Source organism: Melospiza georgiana, chromosome 7 (genome assembly GCF_028018845.1).
Source record: "Melospiza georgiana isolate bMelGeo1 chromosome 7, bMelGeo1.pri, whole genome shotgun sequence".
Lineage (NCBI taxonomy): Eukaryota > Metazoa > Chordata > Aves > Passeriformes > Passerellidae > Melospiza > Melospiza georgiana.
The window spans coordinates 34994025-35015394 of NC_080436.1; the positions used below are offsets into that span (position 1 = coordinate 34994025).

At 40.2% G+C, this 21370-nt stretch overlaps 1 protein-coding gene across 3 annotated transcripts in view; it reads left to right on the forward strand.

Annotated features, from left to right (window-relative positions):
- THSD7B (thrombospondin type 1 domain containing 7B) overlaps window positions 1-21370 on the forward strand; it is a 298829-nt gene that overhangs the window by 152373 nt on the left and 125086 nt on the right. For all 3 annotated transcript variants that reach the window (XM_058027753.1, XM_058027754.1, XM_058027755.1), the window contains exons 9-11: window positions 10169-10360; window positions 13740-13974; window positions 15661-15776. In XM_058027753.1, the coding sequence (XP_057883736.1) occupies window positions 10169-10360; window positions 13740-13974; window positions 15661-15776 (543 nt within the window). The remainder of the gene's footprint in view (window positions 1-10168; window positions 10361-13739; window positions 13975-15660; window positions 15777-21370) is intronic.

Below are 21370 nucleotides of genomic sequence, written 5' to 3' on the forward strand. Positions count from 1 at the left end.
GGTCTAAATTCCTTTTGTGCTTTGTTAAGTTCAAAGTGATCCTGTATAGCTGTACACTTCACAGTTTGGGGAAGTCAGTGGGATTTTCACTGCTGGAATTAGACAAAATTTACAGCAGCTCATGGGTGTGCAAAGGCTCTTCTCTAGCATTTCCCCTCTCTGCATTTTTATAGTGCTTAGGAGTCTGATGGATGGAGCTCTCAATTATTTAGCATCTATCAAGTTTTTGCTTACAACACCTAAACAAACACTAATATTACATAATTTTTTCTGAATATATAAGGTATAATTTCTGCTACAGCAATTTACAAATGTATGAAAAACACATACTGTTTCTTAACCATCCCTTTTAAGGGAATAGGTTTTGGATTGAAATTTTAAGTATGCATGAAGACAGTAAGATACCATTTGCACCGTTAGGATTTCAATAATGTATGGAATTAGCAGAGCTTTATTATATTTCTGTGCCTGCATGCCCTTCATAGAGTGAAAGTTGTAATAAATATAAGTTCAAAGGTAAAATTTTATTGCTGTGCATGAGGGGAGAGAAAATAAATTAGAATAATGTAATCATGCTCATATATGTTATGAATTTTGAACAGTGTCTATTAGAAAGTTTGTCAAAATGTGCTTAGCTTTGAAAATACAGATTAACGCTGAAGGTTTTAATATTGTTCTTCCTTATATTCCCATTCCTTGCAAATATAAGTGTAAAATATCTCCTGCCGAAAGCAATTGTCGTGAAACGACACTTTCCTATTTTAATAGCTGAATAATCAGAACAAAAATATTTTCTAAGTTGCAGGGAGGTTATTGCTTTTTTCACACAAAGAAATTTAGTGGTAGAAAACCAAATTTTAGCCGGATATTCTTCGCTTTTTGTGTTTCTATTCTTATATGTGAAAAGCGTGTCCAAATGTCTCCTGACAGCTTTGACACTTCAGGGTGATTAAAAATGGGGTGAGGTGTGCTCATCTGATTCCATTTACTGATTCTGTATTTTCCTTTAATCTGGTAGCAAAGTTAAAATAGCAGCTCTCCAACAGGACCTGGAAAATCTGTTTGGGGAGGATTGGTTGGTATCAATCTGGACCCTTTGGGGTTTTTTTGTTTTTTTTTTCCTTTTGTACTTTGGAGAAAATAAGGACCAGGTCAGCGTGGGAGGGCAGCTGCTGGCACTGAACCCAGCAAACATCAATTGTCTGGGCTCCCACCTCAGCACATGGTCCTTCAGCCCCTTGGAGACAGCCCCAGGTTGGGGAAATTTTGACAACAAAGGCAAACCCTTCTCCTGAGTTTTATTTCCTTACATTCCTTTTTGTTGTCCTGTGTCATCTCCGTCTCTTCTCCTTCTGTGAGCTCTGGCTGCACCACGAGGGTGCTACAAAAGCACTGGCAATGACCTTTTTTTGACATTTTTTCATACAGTCTTCAGGTATTAGCACTGTCACTCAGTTTGGGAAAACTGAGCAGCTATTGGTGCACACACCAATTTTTTTAATGTGTTTTGAACAGTTTGGATGCTGAATAATTGGGAAAAACATTGATGGATTTTTTTTTTGTTGTTGTTGTTGTTTTGTTTTCTTCCTGAAAGCAACTGTCACCTTAAAATCTATAGAAACTTTCTGGAGAGAGAAAATATCAGGAAACTTTTCTAAATAATCAATTTTAGGTGATAATAAGTGGTTCCTGCCTTTAAATTCTTCTGTTGATGCCATGGTAGCTGAGATGCAAACAGGATGAGGCTGCTGTTCCAATATAATCAGTGAACCAGTTCCAGAGGGTGGAGCAGTTTATAGACCAAATGCAGTTTAAATGGCACTAGAGGAATGATGCACTACTGTCTGAAAATGCAGGCATTGTTATTAATGATGTAATTAAAGTTCCACCTCATAGGCAAAGTGGAGGCACACAGAAAATATTGTTAATATTGTGTTTCCTATATTTGATTTATCCCCATTTTAAGTACTAAATGAAGTATGCAAAACACAGTGGGAATTAAACACTCTGCCTAAAATTCACAGCTTTATTATGTAAAAATGGTTCAAGCAGAGGTCAGGGTACATTAGCCAGAAGTAACTTAACCCAGCTGAAAAATGTCTAATGCACTTTATATGCACAGCTGCTACTTTGCTAAACCTGGGTGTACAGTGGGAAGTTCTCCTCAAGAACCAAAGGTCATGGCTTGCTGTTTGTGTTGTTTTGGTCAAGAACAGATCTCAGGCATTCATCTAGACCCTTCACTGATGATCATCTGTGGTACTGGGTGTATTTTCTTTATTGCAATTTTTAAAAGCTCAGTTCTGAGATTTGTGGATCAATTAGAGACAAAATTGAAAAAGATAGTAGTGAAAATAAAAATAAAAAATAGCCTGGTATTTGGTCCTGCGGATTCTGAATGTTTCCTGATGGATGGTGGGAGCTCTCAGAGTTGCTTTATGAGCTTAGGCCAGACTCTGCAGCTGAACTAGAACACATTTTTGTGTTAACTGCTTCTAAATGAGCTCTTAGTTTAAAGTAGTTGGCATAAATCTAATTTTAATTTACTGTTTTCATTTTCTTTTGCATTGATCCTCTTTTTTGTAGAGATTCAATTGCAGACTTGGAGAAAGAGGTTTTTTAAAGAGTCCAGATGGTATTTCCAATTATTTATTATCATTAGCATTCACTGTATCTGAAAACAAGACTTTTGCCAACTTAGATCAACCTCATCTGCTGCACTATTGTTTATGAATTTTCAGTGTCCTGTGTTAATGCCAACTCACTTTTGGGGTGGTTTCTGGGGCTACAAGAGAAAAAGGGTCTGCTATTGCCAATATATTACAAATTGCCAATTTACTTTGGGAATATCACTTGGATAACAATCAGTGATAGGTTTTTCATGCTTATGAGGAAATGAGCAAGGCATGTCATAATTAAGAGTAGCATAATCTGAAGAAAAATCATAATAATCAAACCAGAAGTTTTGCATTTTTCCATGTCTGAACACACAAGTTTTCTTTTTGGGGTCAGTGGCTGTGTGAGAGCACAATTAATTTTCCCTTTGTAATAAGCCCCTTGCAATTTTTTTTCAAGTCTTGACATTGAAAATGGCACCTCAAGTTGTCAAAAATAAAAAGTTTGGAAATTCATAGGTGTGATGCCTTGGGTATAGAATGCCACCTTCCCTTTTTTTTTTTTTTTTTTTTGAGCTAAAATGCCTGAATTCTTCCACTAAAATTATTCTCCCCAGTACAAAGATGTAAGATGAAATGGATTCTGTACACTATTGGAGTGAACAAGTCCACTTATATTTTTTTCCTCAAAGTTTTGAAAATATATGTATATTTTATAATATTTAAATACATTGAAATTATTTGAGTGATTAGTTTCTACAATATTTTGCGTTGTTTAGCATTTGGAACAAAGCAGTACAGAGAAAGAAATAGAGGGACACCTGTTTCAATTACACCACAGCAGCAATTTCAACAATAAATCTTAATTGCAATCAGTCTTGATCAACCCACCTGTGTAGATTCTCTCATTTACAAGGAAGAGGGATAATGGAGAGAAAATAAGGAAAGAATTGAAAAGAAATAGAGGAAAAAAAAAGCCTGCAGAACACTAATATGGATTATGTAACGTTCTTATACTTTAAGTTTTCAGATTGCTGTGCTATGTTAATTATTATGAACAGCAGCCTGAATTTCCCTGCTTTTCTCTGGGGATTCAGTCAAGCCTTGTTTACTTTCAGCTGCCACTTGAGCAATTTCTCTTCCATTCAGGAGGGGTTGTGCAAACAGCCACGAGGTACAACTAATTCTGCTTCCATGCCCAAGCTCAGCAGGTGAAGGTGCAGCAAATTCCTTTGTTGAGGAACAAGTTGTCTTTGTTGTGTGGGGTAGGAGACACAGCAGAGCTGATGTCTCTGTGGGTAACCTCCTGCAGGTGTGTTGGTTGTTCTAACCTTGACTTTGGAGATGCTCTGCCCTGAGGTGTTCTGGGACCTTCTCTGCAGGCCTGGCAGCTGCTCACTGACGTGTGCTGAGCTTCCTTGGACTCACAAATGACTTTTCTTAGGTGCATTTGCATAAAGAGAGAAAAGAATTGTGGATAAACAGTTCAAATTGCAGTAGAGGATGTATAGGGAAGGAAAGCAGATACTGCTTTTTTTTTCTATACTCGTCCTCATGTTTTTCTCATAACTTCTGTAATGATCACTTGGACATAGGTAAGGGACAGGATTGTGGCTAATTATGCAGGGACTTGAGATTTTGTAACATTTTTCCAGACATACATTGCTTTCCATATTCATGATCCTTGCCTCTGTTCCTTTTTTGTACATTTTACTTTTACTTTTTCCTTATACTCCTGCATTGTTACTCCCTTTTTCTTCATTGTGCGTTATGTGATTGAAAATGTTTTTGTAATGGCATTTGACCAAGTCTTTTGACTCAAAACCTTAAGGATTGTCTCATCTCTTTTGTTTTCTTCCCCCGCTAAAGAATGTCTGGGTTTATTTGTGTTTGTTTCCTCTGGTCTGTTGTGAGTGCTTGTTCTATTTCACAGCTTCACCTTCTTTCACGCTCTTGACCTCCCTTCCTCTTCGTCTCTTTTGCATCCTCTTCCCCTCCGTGGGGCTCTGGTAATAGTGATGGACCAGTGCAATTAAATTTATTCCATACACCACTGCTTTCCCTGACAAACTGACACCTCTCTTTTCTGCTATTCTTACCTGTTGACTGGCATTAAGCACAGTCAGCCAGGAGCCAGGATTGCAGTGGAGTGTGACATTCATCTGTGGAGATGACTGAGCATGGCAAGTCCTGGATGCTTTCTTCTCTAAAGCTGGCTGTGCAATGTGGGAAAAAAAAATAAATCTGCGATGTTGTGATGAGATGAAGATGTTCAGGAGGGTTGTAAGAAATTTCTCCTATTGTAATTTGATTGTTATTGCGTTTAAATGTAACATTTTGCTTAATTGATGAGATGCCCAGGCCAGGATCCTGCCAGCACACAGTTTCTCTGCATGCAGTTGCTCTCAGCAAACTGGCATGCAGTCAATAGGAATCCCTCTGAATTTACTGCTGTCTGTTGACATCTCACTCTGTTACAGGCAAGTATTTAATCAAAGTTTATTGTCATTCTTTTCTGAGATTTAAGTGGGACGTAAAATTTTACGATACATATAGTATTTTAGATGACAGCTTCATTATTTCCACTGAATAATTTGAAATGCTACAAGGAGAAATATTGATGGCAAACTGGTAATTGTCATTAAATATGCAGCATTTTTGCAGCAGTCACTTGTGCAAAAAATAAATTTTCTGAACTTCTAGGTAGCAGTGCAGAACGGTCTGAAATGCAATTCCTGTCTTGGGTCTTTTCCCATCATGGAGGTCACTTGAGGCTCCAAACATGTTCAGACATGAAAACTTCAAAGTGACTTTGCAATTTTTCTTTCTAAAAAATGAGCATGGTATCATATTATTGAATGTCAAAAGGAGAACACTCGGTTTGTTATTGAGTTGATCTTTTGGTTCCTGCTGCCTGATGGGATTTTTATTTTTGCTGCCTTAGTTGTCTCCTGTCCAGTGGACATTCCCTTTTTCCTGAGCCAGGAGGGATGTCTTTTGCAGGAGTAATTAAAAACTGCATCATGGGAGGTGGGCATAACAGGTCACTGGGACGAACGAGACAGTGCACCAGAGCTGCAAGGCAGAGTGTAAAACAGACAGGTGCAGTTTATTATTGGAATGATTCCAAACAAAACATTCCTGTTGGTTCAGTGCCTCACCATGGAGTGCATTACTCAGGACTGTGGGAGTGGCTTCTTCTTCTGGAATGCAAAAGACAATGAAAAAAGAAATTAAGTTTCTGGAAAAAAGCCAAGCTCTTCAGTTCAAGGAGGGTTTTAGGTCATTCCTTATTTTGTTTCTCTTGTTGGGAAGAATTTAGTTTGCTTTTAGGTGAATGTAAAATTCTGCTCAGGAATGGTGCTTCTCTGTTACTTGTTAAAGAATTCAAGTGAGAGACCAGTACATTAGGTCTTTGTTAGCATTTGTGAGCAACTTTGTTAGCAAATATATTTACAAAAATGCCATGCTTGTCTTTTCTTTTGTAATTACTACGCCCTGACATGAAAGAAAATGGATTAAATCTTTCCTGTAAAATGCTATCTGTTGGTTATATCTTGAGTATTTAGCTTTATAATCGCTAAACTATTCAAGTACAAGGCAATCAGTTTAAAAAAATGCCATTAGAGTTGGTCAGGATGCTTGCAATAAAGCATTTTGAATAGAAAACTGTAACATTTTTCTTAACTACAGCTTCTTTTTAGGAAAGCAAGCATTCAGTGAGGCTGAGAACAATCAGCGTTTAAGGCATGAAAAAAGAGCATGTGAGGGGGATCAGCTGGGCTCTGAGGATGCTGAGGGTGCCGTTTCAGTTCTTACTCCTCAGGCAGATCAGAAGCTGGATCGTGTGGGTTGGGCTCTCAGGTGATGGTGTCTGGTTGAGCTCTTGCTCTCAGCTGGTGCTGGCCAGCACCCACAGGTGCTTTTCCACTGGGCACCCTCCAGCCTAGAGAGGTGCCTGGGTTTTGTGATCCAAGTGCAGGACACAGCTCTTGGCCTTGCCAGACCTCACACAGCTGCCTCAGCCTTGGATCCAGCCTGTCCAGATTCCCCTGCAGAGCCTTCCTGCCCTCCAGCAGATCCACAGCCCTGCTCACTTTGGTGTTGTCCCTGAACTTGCTGAGAGTGCCCTCAATCCCCTTGTCCAGATCATCACTAAAGATGTTAAACAGGGCTGGGCCAGTGCTGGGCCCTGGGGAGCACCAGTGGTGACAGCCCCAGCTGGATGTAGCTCCAGTCACCACCACTCCCTGGGACTGGGTGTCAGACTGGCTTTTACCCAGCACACTGCACCAGTCCAAGCCAGGAGCAGCCAATTTCTCCAGGAGAAATCTGTGGGAAGTGCTGTCAAAGGCTTTGATAAAGTGCAGACAGATACATGCACAGCTGTTCCCTCATCCACTAAGTGGGTCACCTTGTCATAGAAGGAGAACAGGTTGGTTAAGCAGGATCTGCTTTTCCTAACGCATGGTGGCTGGGAATGATCCCCTGTTTGTGCCATAGATGCTGTTTGATAGCAGTCAAGATGATCTACTCCATCACCTTCCCTGGTACTGAGGTCAAGCTGCAGGCCTGAAGTTCCCTGGATCCTCCTTCCAGCCCTTCTTGTAGCTGAGTGTCACATTTCCAGCCCCCAGTCACCAGTCACCTCTGGGACTTCCCTGGATAGCCAGGAATTCTGGTCAGGGATGGACAGTGGTGTGGTGAGCTCTCCTGCCAGCTCCCTCAGTCCACTTGGGTGGATCTCCCATCTGGCCTCACAGAAAACACTCGTGCATGTAAAGATTATGGAAAGATCTAGAAAGATTATTCAGCCATATGTGAGATAAGAATTACACTTTCACGGTACTGAGTGGACAGTTTGGAAGCTCTTGAGAATTTAATATTCCCTTTAAATCTGTGACAATGCATAAAGCACACTTCAGCTATGTCCTGTTCTAGTATTTTTTCATGGAAAATTAAAGATTATTGCCTCCCTTTGTAGTATACAGTAGTTTTCTGAGAATTCTCTGCCAGGCAGCTGGTACAGAAGAAATTCCCCTTCTGCAGTAATAGAAGGCAGTGATTAAACCTGAACACAGCAAATGGAGCTATAAAGTAAATCAAAGTGAGTGTTGAATTGTGCCTTCCTGCACCCGGTGGTAAACTCCTCCTAACAAAGCACAAAGCTTCCTTTCTTTGCCCAGGAACTGTGAATTGCAGCCTCTGTTTGCAGTGTAGCTGTCACCTGCTGTAAATCCAGTCTGAAAAGAAACTGTGGAAGGAAGAAGTTGAAAGTGTATTTGTCCCCCTTCCCCACAGGGTGGTCACCCCACAATATGTGACATGTGAGCTTATGGGTAGCAAAAGCCACCTCAAAGGGGCCCCAAGTGTTTTAAATCATCTTCTGAGAGGAGTGGTTTGAGTTTTTTAAAGTCTGATTAAATCAGTGGAAAGGCTTTCTTGGCTTTTAACAAGTGATGCTTAGATCTGTAGCACAGTCTGATTGGTGGAAAATAAAATGGCTAAATTCAGAATTTGGTTAAGATCATGGCACTGTCTGGCCATAAAGTGCCGATGTAGCAGATACCCTGAGCTGTGGATGGAGGGGTGGGGCTCATGCTTTCAGGGCCAATGTCCCACCTCATCCTGCCTGGTTCTGAAGCCTGTCCCTGGCTGTCCTGTCAGTGATGGGAGAGGAGGACAGGTGTTTCACCCTGCTTCACCAAAGCATGTAATCTCTGGATGCTGCTGTACCACTGACTCCTAAACCAGCCTGCCCCGGCTGCCTTGCTGCCCTACAGACAAGCTGTCAAACCTTAGCAGGGATTTTGATGCTTAGGTGGCTTGGGAAGACAGCTGGAATAAGCCTAACAGGTTTATTTGCTGTTTTCACATTGGTTTTCTTCTGAAGGTAGTTTTCAGCATTAGGTGAGCATCCAAAGCAGCAGTGGTGATACAGAGGCTGCTCAAAGTGGATTCAGCTCGGATTTCCTTGGGATGCCAATTGCAGCACCGATGGATGGGGGCTCTGTGTAGGGGGGTGGAACACTGAGCCTTCCAGGTGAGCAGAAAGGAAAAGGAGCATAAAACCAAAGTATTTTTAACCATATCTTGCAGTCTGATTGCCTGCTGGATCTGCTGTTCCTTCTCATAATACGCTTGAAAAGTTTTATCTGTGCCTCGAGGGTGATGAGCCTGTCTTCATTTAGGGATGCAACTGCAGATAATAGCACTGTGCTCTTGACAGCTTTATGTGCTCACAGCCTGCCTCTCTTATTTACTCACTTGTAGATGTGGGCTCTTGTAAAAGCAGCTCAGTTTTCTCCCCTCCCAGTTATAATTGCTTCCTGGGCTGCCTTGTTACAGAGCCTGTTTCTGGAGCGTGAGGTGAAAGAGGCACTTTCTGCCAATTTAATTTTTTTTTTTAATGTATAATTAAGGCTGGATAGTCATTATGGTTTTTTTCCCTAGGTTCATAATTAAAGAAACCTTGAAGGAGAGGTTTGTAACTACTATAGGGGCAAAAGAGGAGGTAACATGTGATGGGACCCTTTTGTTTATAAACAGTTGAGCTTCTAGAAACTTCAAATGTAGCTGAAGTTTCTTGAGGATCCGGAAGTGCTAAGTAATTGAATAATGTAGCAAAGTCAGTCATGACTGTTCATCACTTAAAACGCATTTGTAAGACACTGGGTGTAATTCAGTACTAGAGGAGTTATATTTTATGAATTTTTTATGAATTATAATGTCCTTATAAATTCTATGTAATTACACAAATTTCTAATTTTAAAAAATAGCTTATTTTCCTTTCTAAAAACAATAGTTCCCTGTGTTGTATTCCACATTACATCCCTCATGTGCCTCCTTTTGCTGCTCATTCTGGCAGTGATTCTTTTGGTTGGCAGGTTTTCCCCACTGTCTTTCTTGTTGAAAGGACTTTTGGAAAGATGTTTCTCATCAGAACATCTGCTTTGGTCCAGATCTCTTGGTTCATCTGCAGCAGAAAGTATTTCTCTTTTGGATGGTCGTGGCACAATAGATTCACAATTTTAGATCTCCTAACTTTTGGGTGAGAGGCAAGAGTCAGAAATAAGACTGGCTCATCTGGTGAGGCTGAAGGGGAAGGACCAAAACTTCTCTGGCCTACAGGAAAAAGAAATCTGATTTCTTTGGGGACCTGCACAATTTATACTTTGGAAAAGAAGTTCTGGAGGTAGAGATTGCTAGAAAATATGGGGCAATTATCATTAGTTCTGTTGAGATAATTTAATCAATAGAAAGCTGTAATATCTCATTCCTTTTCCTTACCTCCTTCAGAGAGTGGACTGCAGCCAAGATGTCACACACTGAGCTTGAAACACATTTTTTTCTTTGCTTTCCTGAATAAATTTTTAAGATAATTGTTCAAGTATTACACTTTGCAGCCTGAAGCCTCACCCCATGCTGTTCTGTAGCATATTCCTCCCCGGGCAGGTGGACATGTGACATCAAGTCAGTCTCTTTGGAGCAGGCTGTGGGTATTGAACCAGGCTGTGCCTCCCTCCATGTCTGTCTTGTTTCATTTGCTCCAGGTGAAGAAGTTCCACATCACCTCTGCTCAGAGCTTGCCCATCCCGAGGTGGTGGCTTGTGAAGTCCCTTGTGCCAGGGACTGTGTGCTCAGCGAGTGGTCCCCGTGGTCCCCCTGCTCCCACTCGTGCTCCAGCAGGAACGCCGAGGGCACTCAGAGCAGGAGCAGGTCCATCGTGGCCCTTCCAGCTGAGGGTGAGTGCTGAACATTTCTGGATCATCACTGTTCCTTTAGTGCTCTGACTTCCTTTCCTGAGGCTAGAGCTAATCCCAGTTCCTCAGGAATCAGGGACAATACTGAATGCTTGTCTCTGCCAAAAGACTAAGAGATCTTGATGGGCTGGAGTTCATGTGTCACTTGGAGAAATTCTGTCACTGCTGAAAACTATTTACTTCAGCCTCTGAATTGCTGTCTGTTGAGGGCCTGTCTGGGTGTGAATTTGGTTGTGGAGAGCTTCATTCTCTACCAGTTAAATTGCTGCATGACAGAGTTGTCATGCAAGTGTCTTTATATGGGAACATATCAGTAATGATTTAAAACCAGTGAGCTATGAAAAAGCAGAAAATGGAAAAGGACTTGCTTATTTATTTATTTTTTAATGTAACACCTGGAAAGTGTTGACCTGCTTGTAGTAAGTAAATAGTCCTTGATAAATACATGTCATTTCTTCTTGATCTTCATGGACATACAATGTATCTGTTTTTTTTGCATATTAACATCAGTGATACAGCTATTTAAACAAACTTTTTTGTATTAGGAGTGTAGTCTTCTAATTCAGTTACACATATGGTAATTAATTTATGTGTTGGTTTATCACACAGGATTTGGAAGGTCTTGGATCAAGTGCATAAAAATTCATAGAACGTGAAGAGGTCCAACAGACTAAAGCCTTGTTGACATAAAATACTTGCTAGTGCCAAAACTAGGTGCAGTTAATGCAGCAGCAAAACACTTTTAGATGCAAATCTAGTCCAGGACAAGTTGTGTTAAATGCTATTTTGTAAATTATAATTAAAGCCACCCACTGTTTCTGGACTAATGTAAGGACTTGATCTTGCAAACCCTTACTCATGTGAAAGGTCTGTATTCACATAAACATCCTCATAAGCACTTGTGAAGAAAATTGTGACCCTTCAGGATGAAAATAATTATTGATTGAATGATAATAACTACTACTAAAAAAAAGTCTATGAGATAGAGATTAATTTAAATGAAAATACAGTTGGTCTTATATTTTCCATGGATATAATGAATCCAAATAACAGGTAAAACATGGTAAAACGAGAGTGAAATGGTGAAGAAGTGAATTCTGGAAGTACAGAAGCACAATCAACCTGAAAGGCACTAGCCTAAAAATGCTGTATTCAGAATACTTGAAGTTTCTCTGAATTGAATACTTGAAGTTTGTGAGGAAGGAATAATTAACTATTAAAATCAAACTCCCTGAGTTTTCTGTGCATCTTTAGCAATGATGTTATGATTTCCTGTGCAGAGTGCACATCTGTGTTCAGATAGTGACTGAAATTTGGGAGAGTGGAAGTGGAGTTAATACCATTATCACTGCAATGTTAAGGCAATTTTGAATTACCTGGCTTTTTCTACCTTTTTCATACCCAGCTCACACCTGACTTCTACAGAGCTTTGGTACTTTGGCAAGGGCCATTTTGTTTGTCCTCTGTCATTGGAGGAAGTGTCAGCTGTGGCTCTACTGTTGAAGGACTAATGGAAATTATGGGTCATTTTCTCCAAGCTCTTTACCTGCTCCCAGAATGTAACCAGGAAGCTGTTGATGAAACGTGTGAGACTGGATTTCAATCAGGTTTTAAAGGATAATTTTTTACATAGCAAGTCTGAAACTTGATGCAAGAGGATATAATGGAGCAGACACTCCCAGCAGGTGTAAAATGAATTATAGGAACTGCTGAACATCATAAATAATCTTTAAATGGCTACTGGAATGTCCAGGCAAGGGCATGTTGTCCTGCTTTCTTTGTACAAAAGTTATCAATGAAATGCAGAAAGTGGCCAGGCCCTTGTGCTCTTTACAAAAACAGCATCTCCTGCTTGCAGTGTTGCAGGCAAGTTTGGATAAGACTTTTTTTATATGCTAAGTTAAATTAGCCTTGTTTAGGAGAGCTTTGTTAACATATTGTAACTAACATTATTTAAAAAAAAGCCACCCTAATTTTTCCCTGGGAAGTTAAAAATTTGGATTGGAAATGTTCTTTAATTTTGCTTTTTTTTTTCTTACTAATGGATCAGGCATTTTGCCATTTGCTTCTTACAATTTTTTTATTTTTAAGGTGTGTTTCAAACACACAAGAAAAAAGAACTGGTTTGTGTTTTTCCTGCCAAGTCAGATTGTTCAGGAAATAAGCTACCTGGGACATATTCTACTTCATCATCGTTCTAAACATTTCTGAGACTGAGCTCTGTGTGGAGCAGTCCATTTTCATGAAAAGATGAATGGTAATGTGACATGATTATCCAGTGGGCTAGGTAGTTTGTCTCTTTTTCTTTTCTCACTGCTGTTCATTGTGGCCATTTGGGGCCTTACCTTTTTTCAGGAGGGTCAGTCCTGCAAGGCAATAGGCATCCCTTTGGCATCCCTTCATCTCCTGTTGATTTTAGTAGGGTGTAAATCTGCTCTGAACCTTGTGGTATCTGTTCCTAGCACTTCACCTCTTTCAAAACCTCCAGCATTTTGGCTGTGTCCCAAGTTGGCTGGGTACTCCCTCCAGGAGGAGAATGATTTTGATTTTGGTAATTTTTTCTTCTTTCTTCCTAAAATGACAATGCTTACTGTTAAATTTCACTGCATTACTCCATAGCTTTTGAGCTAGGATCATCTGCTTTTATGGATAAATTCAGGCTGCTGGCTGGAGTGTTTCAGCTTCTGGGAGGCTCCTCAAACTCCTCAACTTTGGGGCTTTGTCACCAGTTGCTGACAAAGTGCATCAGTTTGGCAAAATCTTTGGACATGAGTTCGAAGGATGGTCCTTCAAAGAAGTGAAGGCTTCATGCTCAAAATGTGTCTTTAAAGTTTTCTCCTTCCTTGATTTGCAGATGTGGGTTTCATTTGATGCATCCTGCTGTCATTACAGTTCAGCTTCCTCTACTGCTCAAATCCTTAAGGGAACACGTGAATAGAGTCCAAATATGAGAGAGAGATGTTCCTTCTCTCTCATATTTGGGAGAGAAGGGAGATTAGCAAGGAGAATGAACACAAAAATAATGCTTAATTCGTCTTTAAACCTGATTGCATGTTTGCTGAGTGATACTGGCATTTAAACGGAATTAACTTGGCTGTGTGTAGGAGTTATTGATAAAGTAACTCAGAAATACACTTTGCCTGTTTTTGTTTCCATTATGCATTGGAATACAATTTTATGCAAGGCTAGTTTAATGAGGAAACAATATTTTAGAAGGTTGTTATTGCAGCCATAAAGGTCAACAGCTTTATTTAAGCTTTATTTACTTTTTTCCGGTGGGGGGGGGAAGAGAAGGTATTGTGCAAACCTGACTTTTTAAGAACATGAAATGAGGATGTGGTGTTCTCTTGACCCTTTTCAGGTGGAAAGGGCTGTCCCCCTGAGCGAGCCCTGCGGGAGCAGCGTGCCTGCAACGAGCACCCGTGTGTGCATTTCTTCTGGGACGTATCCCCCTGGAGCTCCTGCTCCGAGGACGTGCTGGGCACTGCCCTCAACGCCACCTCCAGCTGGAGCGGGGAGCCCGCCTGTGGGGTGGGCATCCAGACCAGGAAAGTCTTCTGCAGGAAGAGCAGCTCTGGCCAGGTCACTCCCAAAAGGTATTTAAAGAGAGCTTGCTAGTGTTTGTTTATAATATACATGATGTATGAAGGCGTTTTCAGCAAGTGTGTGGACTCTGCGGCGTTGAAGTAATTTCATTTCAGGACTAACTCTCCAGGTGTTACTCCATCACTGTTGTAACAGTGATGTAAACAAACCAAATATCCAGCCCATTTTAACTTTCCATGTAAATCCAGGCCAAAATTATGCTTTCAGTGGTGGAGATTTTTTGCTGTAGCTCATCTGCTACTCTAATTTACAGTTTTCTGCAAATATTTTCCCTGAAGGACAGGTGTGAAGAAAATATGAAATACATTTGAATATAATGTTCAGCAACTCCTTATTAGCAGTGCTCTAATCAAATAGAAAAAGCAAATAGATTTTGCATTATATTTACACTCCAATAAGGCAGTACCATATGTGTGATCTATATTGTTCAATTGGTTTATATAACTTCCATAATGTGGCAGCAACACAGCAAAATTACGTATTCTGCAGTAGAAATATCCCAAATTTTGCTTTGCTTTACTGAATGAGGGAAGTAAGTAGCACAGATGTTTTCCTTAATATTGAAAAATCAAGGCGTTGCTAATTATTTTTGCACCATTAATGAGTCTAGAGACTTAGAACTGAGTTTCCTTTCCTGTTGTAACTCTCAAAACAATGCTGTTTGTGTAAGCAGACTGTGCTGATTTCAGTAAAGTTAATTAACATTCTTGAGGTTAATGGGATTAATTAAATAAAAGGAAAGAAATCTGGTCTTCATGTATGTCTCAAATGCATTGATAAGCTTGAACTTTACCTAATTAAACATATTGTTTATAAAGTTATGTAATGCCTGAAATAGTTGTTTGCCTCCTCCACTCTTGAGGTGGTGTAAGAGGAAATGGAACTGAAGGGGGTAAGTAAACACTTAAGTAGCTGAATCATGGTTTTAACATTTTTTTTTCTTGTATGGATTAATGGCACATTCCCCCTTCAGATGGGATCGTTTTGGGTTGCATGCATTACCCAGTATTGTTGAGTGATCTTTTTAATAGAAATTAATAAGGAGTAAGAAAAAGTAATTCCCTTCCTGTTCACCCACTTGATCTACAAGATCTGACAGATCCCATAAAATTGTCCCTTTTCTGCTCTTCAAGTCTTCATATATTTACTGTGTCTGAAACTTTTATTAGAATGTGTATGACATGTTTTCCATGTAGGAGTTAAAATGAATGAAGAAAATCACAGAGCTCTTTTTACTGTATTGCACTTGAAACTATTTTTGTGTTCCTTGGAGGTTGAAAGTTGAGGAATATGTCATCAGCCCTTACAGACAGGTGGTTTGAAGGCTGCTGCATGTTGTGCTAAAACAGGACTACTTTAAAAACATAACTACTCACTTTCTTTGGTAATAAATATATCTGTTTTACTCCCATGAGCTTTGTGGTTTTGATGTCACAGACAGAGCTACATTTAGCCTGTAGTCATCTAGCCAAGCTCCCCATTTTTTAAAACAATTATTTTTTTTTCAATTCTTGAAACATAATAAACTCAGCTGAGTTGCATGAGTGAAAAGAAAAATAAGGCTTGCTCTGGCCAGGAGTGGTGTCTTTGATATGGCAGTGTGCTCACAGCCCTGTGAAAGTCTCAGGAATGAATCTTTCTCCACATTTTAAGTTTTTATTGTGTTTTTTCCGCAGGTGTCCGGAGTCCATCCGGCCCGAGGCGGTGCGGCCGTGTCTCCTGCCCTGCAGGAAGGACTGTGTTGTGACACTGTTCAGTGAGTGGACACCCTGCCCCACAGCCTGTCAGCCTGGTAAGCCCTAAAGACGTCAAAACTTGGGGGGAAAATTAGAGCATTGGCCTAGAAACATGTGGCAGATGAAGTTCACACCAGTCTAGTAACTTTTAGGGCATTCATCTGCATGAATTTTGGACCTGAGGACTTTGGACCTTGACTTTTGAGTTGATGTTCTTGGGCAGGTGGGATCCTTGTGAGCAGCTTTGGACATGTGAATTCTCTTTGCCTGGTTTTAAATTCCTTCTGAGTTTCTGCCTTCAGAGTCACAGCTCCAAGGCCCCTGTGCTGTATGGCTGCACATGGAATTGCACATTGCTTATTGCAATTGCATATCAAATGTAATTTTCTCAACCAGCCTGGGTGTACGTACAGGGGTGTGCAAGTACCTCCTATGCTTTGTTGTTTTTCAAGGGCCAAACATCTTTGATCTTGTTGGTTGACTTTGAGGCACAACGAGTGTTCAACAAAGTTTCTTTATAATCATCTAATGTTGGGTTTTCTGACGAATTTGTGTTTCATTAATTGTTCAGATGAAAGTCTGCTCAGTTATCAGAATTTTTGTTGGTAGTTTCCTTGCCCTTCAAAGATTATCAGTGGATGCTTTAGCATAGTCCTTGTTATATTTTACAGGAAAATGAGTTGCTTTCTAAAACAGTGAATCCTGTTTTAATTAGCAATTTATTTTTAGACTTTAAATGAGCTGCCTATGAAGGGGTAGAATAAATTACCTGGTAAATTACTTTGTTTATTAAATAATAGTCTACAATTAAAATGAGAAGAAATTAATTATTTAACCTCCTTGGCAGTGTTATCATTTTAATATAATTCTAAATTAAAACTTCTTAGATGAGGGAGTTTGTTTTTTGCTAAATCTGTTATTGATATGGCTGCATTGCAAGATTTTTTTTTTTTTAATTTGCATTGCACAATTAAAACCTCAGCATGATAATGAAATTTCAAAGCCACTATACATACATGAGTTGTTAGGGGTGTTGTGGTTTTTTTATAGAAAAGTTGTATTTAATGAAAGCAATATACAGATGGTGAATTACTAATCAGATCAAGCAGGAACAGGTATTGCCTGGCAGATTTAAAATTAATTGTGTACCAGCATAAGATCAGAACTTAGACAAACATGGAATCACTAAATCAGCTTTACACAGAACTTTACCAGTTGAGCTGTTTGTAGTTTATCTGAGGAAATTCATCCAAGTTTACCATCTCACAGTAAAAAAACTGACATTTTCCCTACATTTAAATGTCATCAGACAACCGTCTGTCTTCTGGCAGAAGATTATCTGCTGCCTCAGGAGTGCAGACAGCACTGAACTCAGGGCAGTAACAGATGGGTGGACAGCATAATTCACAAAGTGCCACTGAGTCCCAGCACCTGTTGGGGAGGCAGGAGCAGGGAGCTTGTTGCAAGTTATTGATTCTCTGCCATTTCAGATACTACAGGTGGCAACTGTCTACTGCAATCTGTCTGTTTTACCTGGGCTTTGAGGATGGATTGAAAAAAGAATCAAAGTAGCAATAGGGTGGTTTCAGGATATGAAGTGGTTTGAATGAGCAGCAGGTGGATTTTCCTCTGTCACTTGCTTTCCCTGGGGTGAAGGTGGCCTGGAGAGGTAACTGCTTTCATCATGGACGAGGTACTCCCTGGTCTGTCAGCATAGATTTAAAACAGAGAGATTAAAAAAAGCAAACAACTAACAATAAATTACATTTTTCATCTTCCTTCTGAAAATAGATGGTACCTGTAAGTACCTCTTCTCTTCTGGGCATTGGCTATCCAGGAGGAAGGTTAGAAATTTCAGTTACTTAATTCTCTAAACAAGTTTACATGAAATGTTAGATAGTAACTGTCCTATTTTTCCCCATGCTTTAAATCAGATTTGAAACGAGATGGGGTAAAAGTAGATAAAATGCATGGTGTGCCACAATAAGAAATTCCAACAACCTCTACCTTGTGTCAGAGAGTCCATGATCTGCCACTTCCAATCCTCATAAACACAAAACCAGAACTGGTCAAAGTGAAAGACTTAAGAGCTCTTATCTCTACAAAGGTATTGGAGATGACTCTGATTTTGGTGACTTGAATCCCAGAAAATCTCAGAAAATTTGTCCTTGTTTTTTGTGTGAGCAGAGTCTCATGTTGACCAGACTCTGGCTTTCCATCTGCTCAGGATCAGAAGCTGGATGTTTTCTGGGGAAGCTGGACCTGATACAGCCCATGTTCCAGGAGTGAAAAGGGATTTTGTCCCTCACCTGAGAATGGTGGTGCAGCTCTGTGAGCCCTGGGGGTGACAGGCAGAGGAAGGAAGGATGCAAGATCCAGGGAGGAGTAAGAGTGGGTTGGTAGGAGCTGTGTGGCTCTGTAAGGGAGGAGAATGGAGACTGGTGGCACAAGAGAGGAAAGTGGAAGCAGAGTTAAGACATCCCTGAAATTCTCAAACGGCGTTATCTGAGTTGCAAAGTCAAGGACAGAGAAGTTAAGATGGTCCTAAGATCTTGAGGCTTGACTTTTTTTCAGGAGGGCAAACAGTCATAGCCATGCTGGAAATCAGTTTGGCTTTAAAAGGACAGACCTCCACGGAGCTAGTGCTCTGGAAAAATCAGGCAATTTTAACTGAAATATAGAAATTATGCTCATTAACATTTATAAGGAATGCTATAGAAAAGCCAGTGTGGAAATTCAATTTTGAAAATGGGGTTTGAGTAAGGTGCAATAAATGTTGAGGATAATTTAGTTTCTTGAGGTGGAGAAAATGACTGTGGGAAGCTCATTTAGATTTGGTACTGATTAATAGGAAGGAAATGGGTAAGATTCAAATGGTAGTAGATAATTTGAATGAAAATCATCACAAAGTGATACAGTTCATGGTTCTTGGAAAGGAAGGATTGCAATATCAACAAGACATTAGAGAAAAAAATAGACTTCAACAAACTGCAGAAATTGGTATCTACACCTCTTGGAACTTGTTCTATGCAGACAGGAGTACAGAAGACCTGGAAGCTCCAAGAAAGCTTCTCCAAGGGGCTGAAGCCCTCCTGGACTGTAATTCCTATTCTGAAACTGTGCTAATAGCAAGCCAGTAGCACTGGGAGCAAGGCATGTGTAGGTCTGTATGTGATTTGCAAGTTCCAGGTTCAAACCATCAAGAGGAGCACCACACACATCTAGAGAAGCTCTTTTTTGTGTTACTGTCAGAGCTGTTCAGGGTCTTGTTTCCTTTTGGATTCTCATATTGTTTCACAAAGATTAGAATCAAGAATGCAAACTAAGCTGGAGGATATTAGACAGTGAAAATTGCATAAATGGATTAAAAATAAAGGGGAACTGAATGAAATGTACATTCTGAGAAATGGGGGAAGTACAACATGGGAAATGTGCAGTTGTTGCCATTGTTACCTGTCTGCAGCCAGGAGAAAAGGAATGTTTCCAATGAGTAGCTGTTCCCATGTCATTGGGGTTGTGTGAATAAGAAGGAAGTAGTAAAGTAATGCCAGAGCATCTAGTGACTCTCTCATGGGTGAGAAATTAAGTCTTAAAAAACTAAAACTCAGTAATAACATGGCAGACCGAACCAAAAGTCTCCCTCTCACCTCTGCTCCTCCAAAAAAAAAGGTCAAGAAAATTGTAGATTACTCACCCTAGCTTTGTTATGTAGAAAGCCACAAAAAGAAGTTATTACTCAAGATATGAACATTTCAAGAATCAGATTGTAATAAACTGGCCAGTAAGAATTTATTGAGCACAAATTGTGCCCTATAAATATAATCTCTTCTTTTTTTGACAGAGTAGCTGTTCTAATTAAGGGAAGTGGTAGATTTTTGACACATTAAACTTTTATCAAGAAGCTGAGGAACAGTGGCTTAAATTAAATCACTCTTAAATGGGTACTCAGCTGCTTGAAAAATCTCACAGTGGATATCACAGTGAAAATAGTCTGTGTCTACTGCCTGTTGTAGTGTATTGATACACACTGATGAGATCCTGTGAGCCTTCTCTCGAAGCTGAAGAGTCCCAGCTTTCCTGGTCTGACTCTGTGTGCCAAGTGCTGTGCTCCCTAAATCGTCTTTGTGGCCTCAGGCACCTCTGGAGATGCAATGGACTACAAAATGAATGGAAGTCAGCAGTTAGAAATGCTGAAACTCACACCAGGCTTGTCAGATTCCAGGCAGGTTGTACGTGAGACCCCTGAGGGGTCACTGCACTGTGCCCTGGGGAGGCTGCAGGTCCTTGGGCACAGTGTAAAAGTGAGCAATGAGAGGAATTGAATTGGATCTACAAAGCTGGGTTTGCTTAGTTTAGAGAGGGGAACACTTAAAATGGATGCAAGCCCTTGCAATTTTATAAATGTTATGCATTAGGTGACAGGGATAAACTCTTTTCTTCATGTAGTGGACAGAAGATAAAAAAAGTTTCATTTCCAGGAGTGATGGTGTGGGCTAGGTTTTAAGAACAGGCTCTCTGTGAGGCTTTGCAGGCAGCAGATCAGGCTGTGAAAGGAGACTGTAGGAAGCTGTAGAGCTACCTCAGGTATGGCTGTGAAAGCAGCAGGAGAGGATCTCTCTGGATGTGCTTTTCCTGCACCAGGGCAGCAGCTGTGCTGAGCAGCCTCTTGCCAGTGCAGTGTCCCTTGCAGTGATCTCTCAGGGGTGGCACATGTGCCAGTGGAAGCTTGTGTGACTTGGTATTTTTGAAGTCAACTTTTTTCTTGGATCTGTGCTTGTTCTTTGTGTTCATGATGTGACTTCTAAGTTTTCCTTCTATTCTACTACATTGTAATTTTGCTATTTGCTCTTATTCTGAGCTGGAAAAATAATACTCATAGTGGGCTTATTGGCCCACTATGCTTTCCTCTTTCAGACATATTTGATGAAGTCCATTATTTAAAGCTTTTTACAGGGTCTGTACCATACATTAAGGAGCTCTCCTGAGATCCCTTTTTACTTTTCTAGCACCTGTTTTTGAAGTGAGTCCAGTACCCAGAGAATGCCATATGCACTGGTTAAACCAGCTCTCAGTTTGCTCTTACCTCTTACACAGCCAAGGATTGTGTTTGCTTTAGCTGTTGAGACAAATAGATAAATCTTGTTCTTGTCTTTCCTGCTGCATTCTGTGCATGGATTTTGTGAACTGTGTTTCTAGATGGACTGGTCTTGCCTCAACTCAGGTTAAGGAGGGAGTTAGCCTCTGTTGGTTGCAATGGTTTTCCCATCAGGAAGTTATCATCTCTGATTTCTAGAGCCATAAAGATGGGTTACTGGTAGCAGCCTGAGACCCCCAGAATGTGTTCTCAGAAGGAAAACCTTCCTTTATGACAGTTTGTTTCTTTGGCTTTTATTCTTTTTCCAGTTAAGGTGTTTATTTTCTTATTTATTTATGGTCTTACTTGATTGGGTGTTCTGTTAAACAGATGCTTTTTGATGCATTTCTTAGGCTGTTGATTTATCATCCTTCCAGCTGCTGTCCTGCTGAACTACTGATAATTTTAAAGGGACAAATGTTAGAATGCTCATAGTTTCAAAATATAAATGAAACACAGAGCATGTTTCTAACCAAGGCAGCTAAATCATTAACTTGGGATGACAACTGTGTCTGA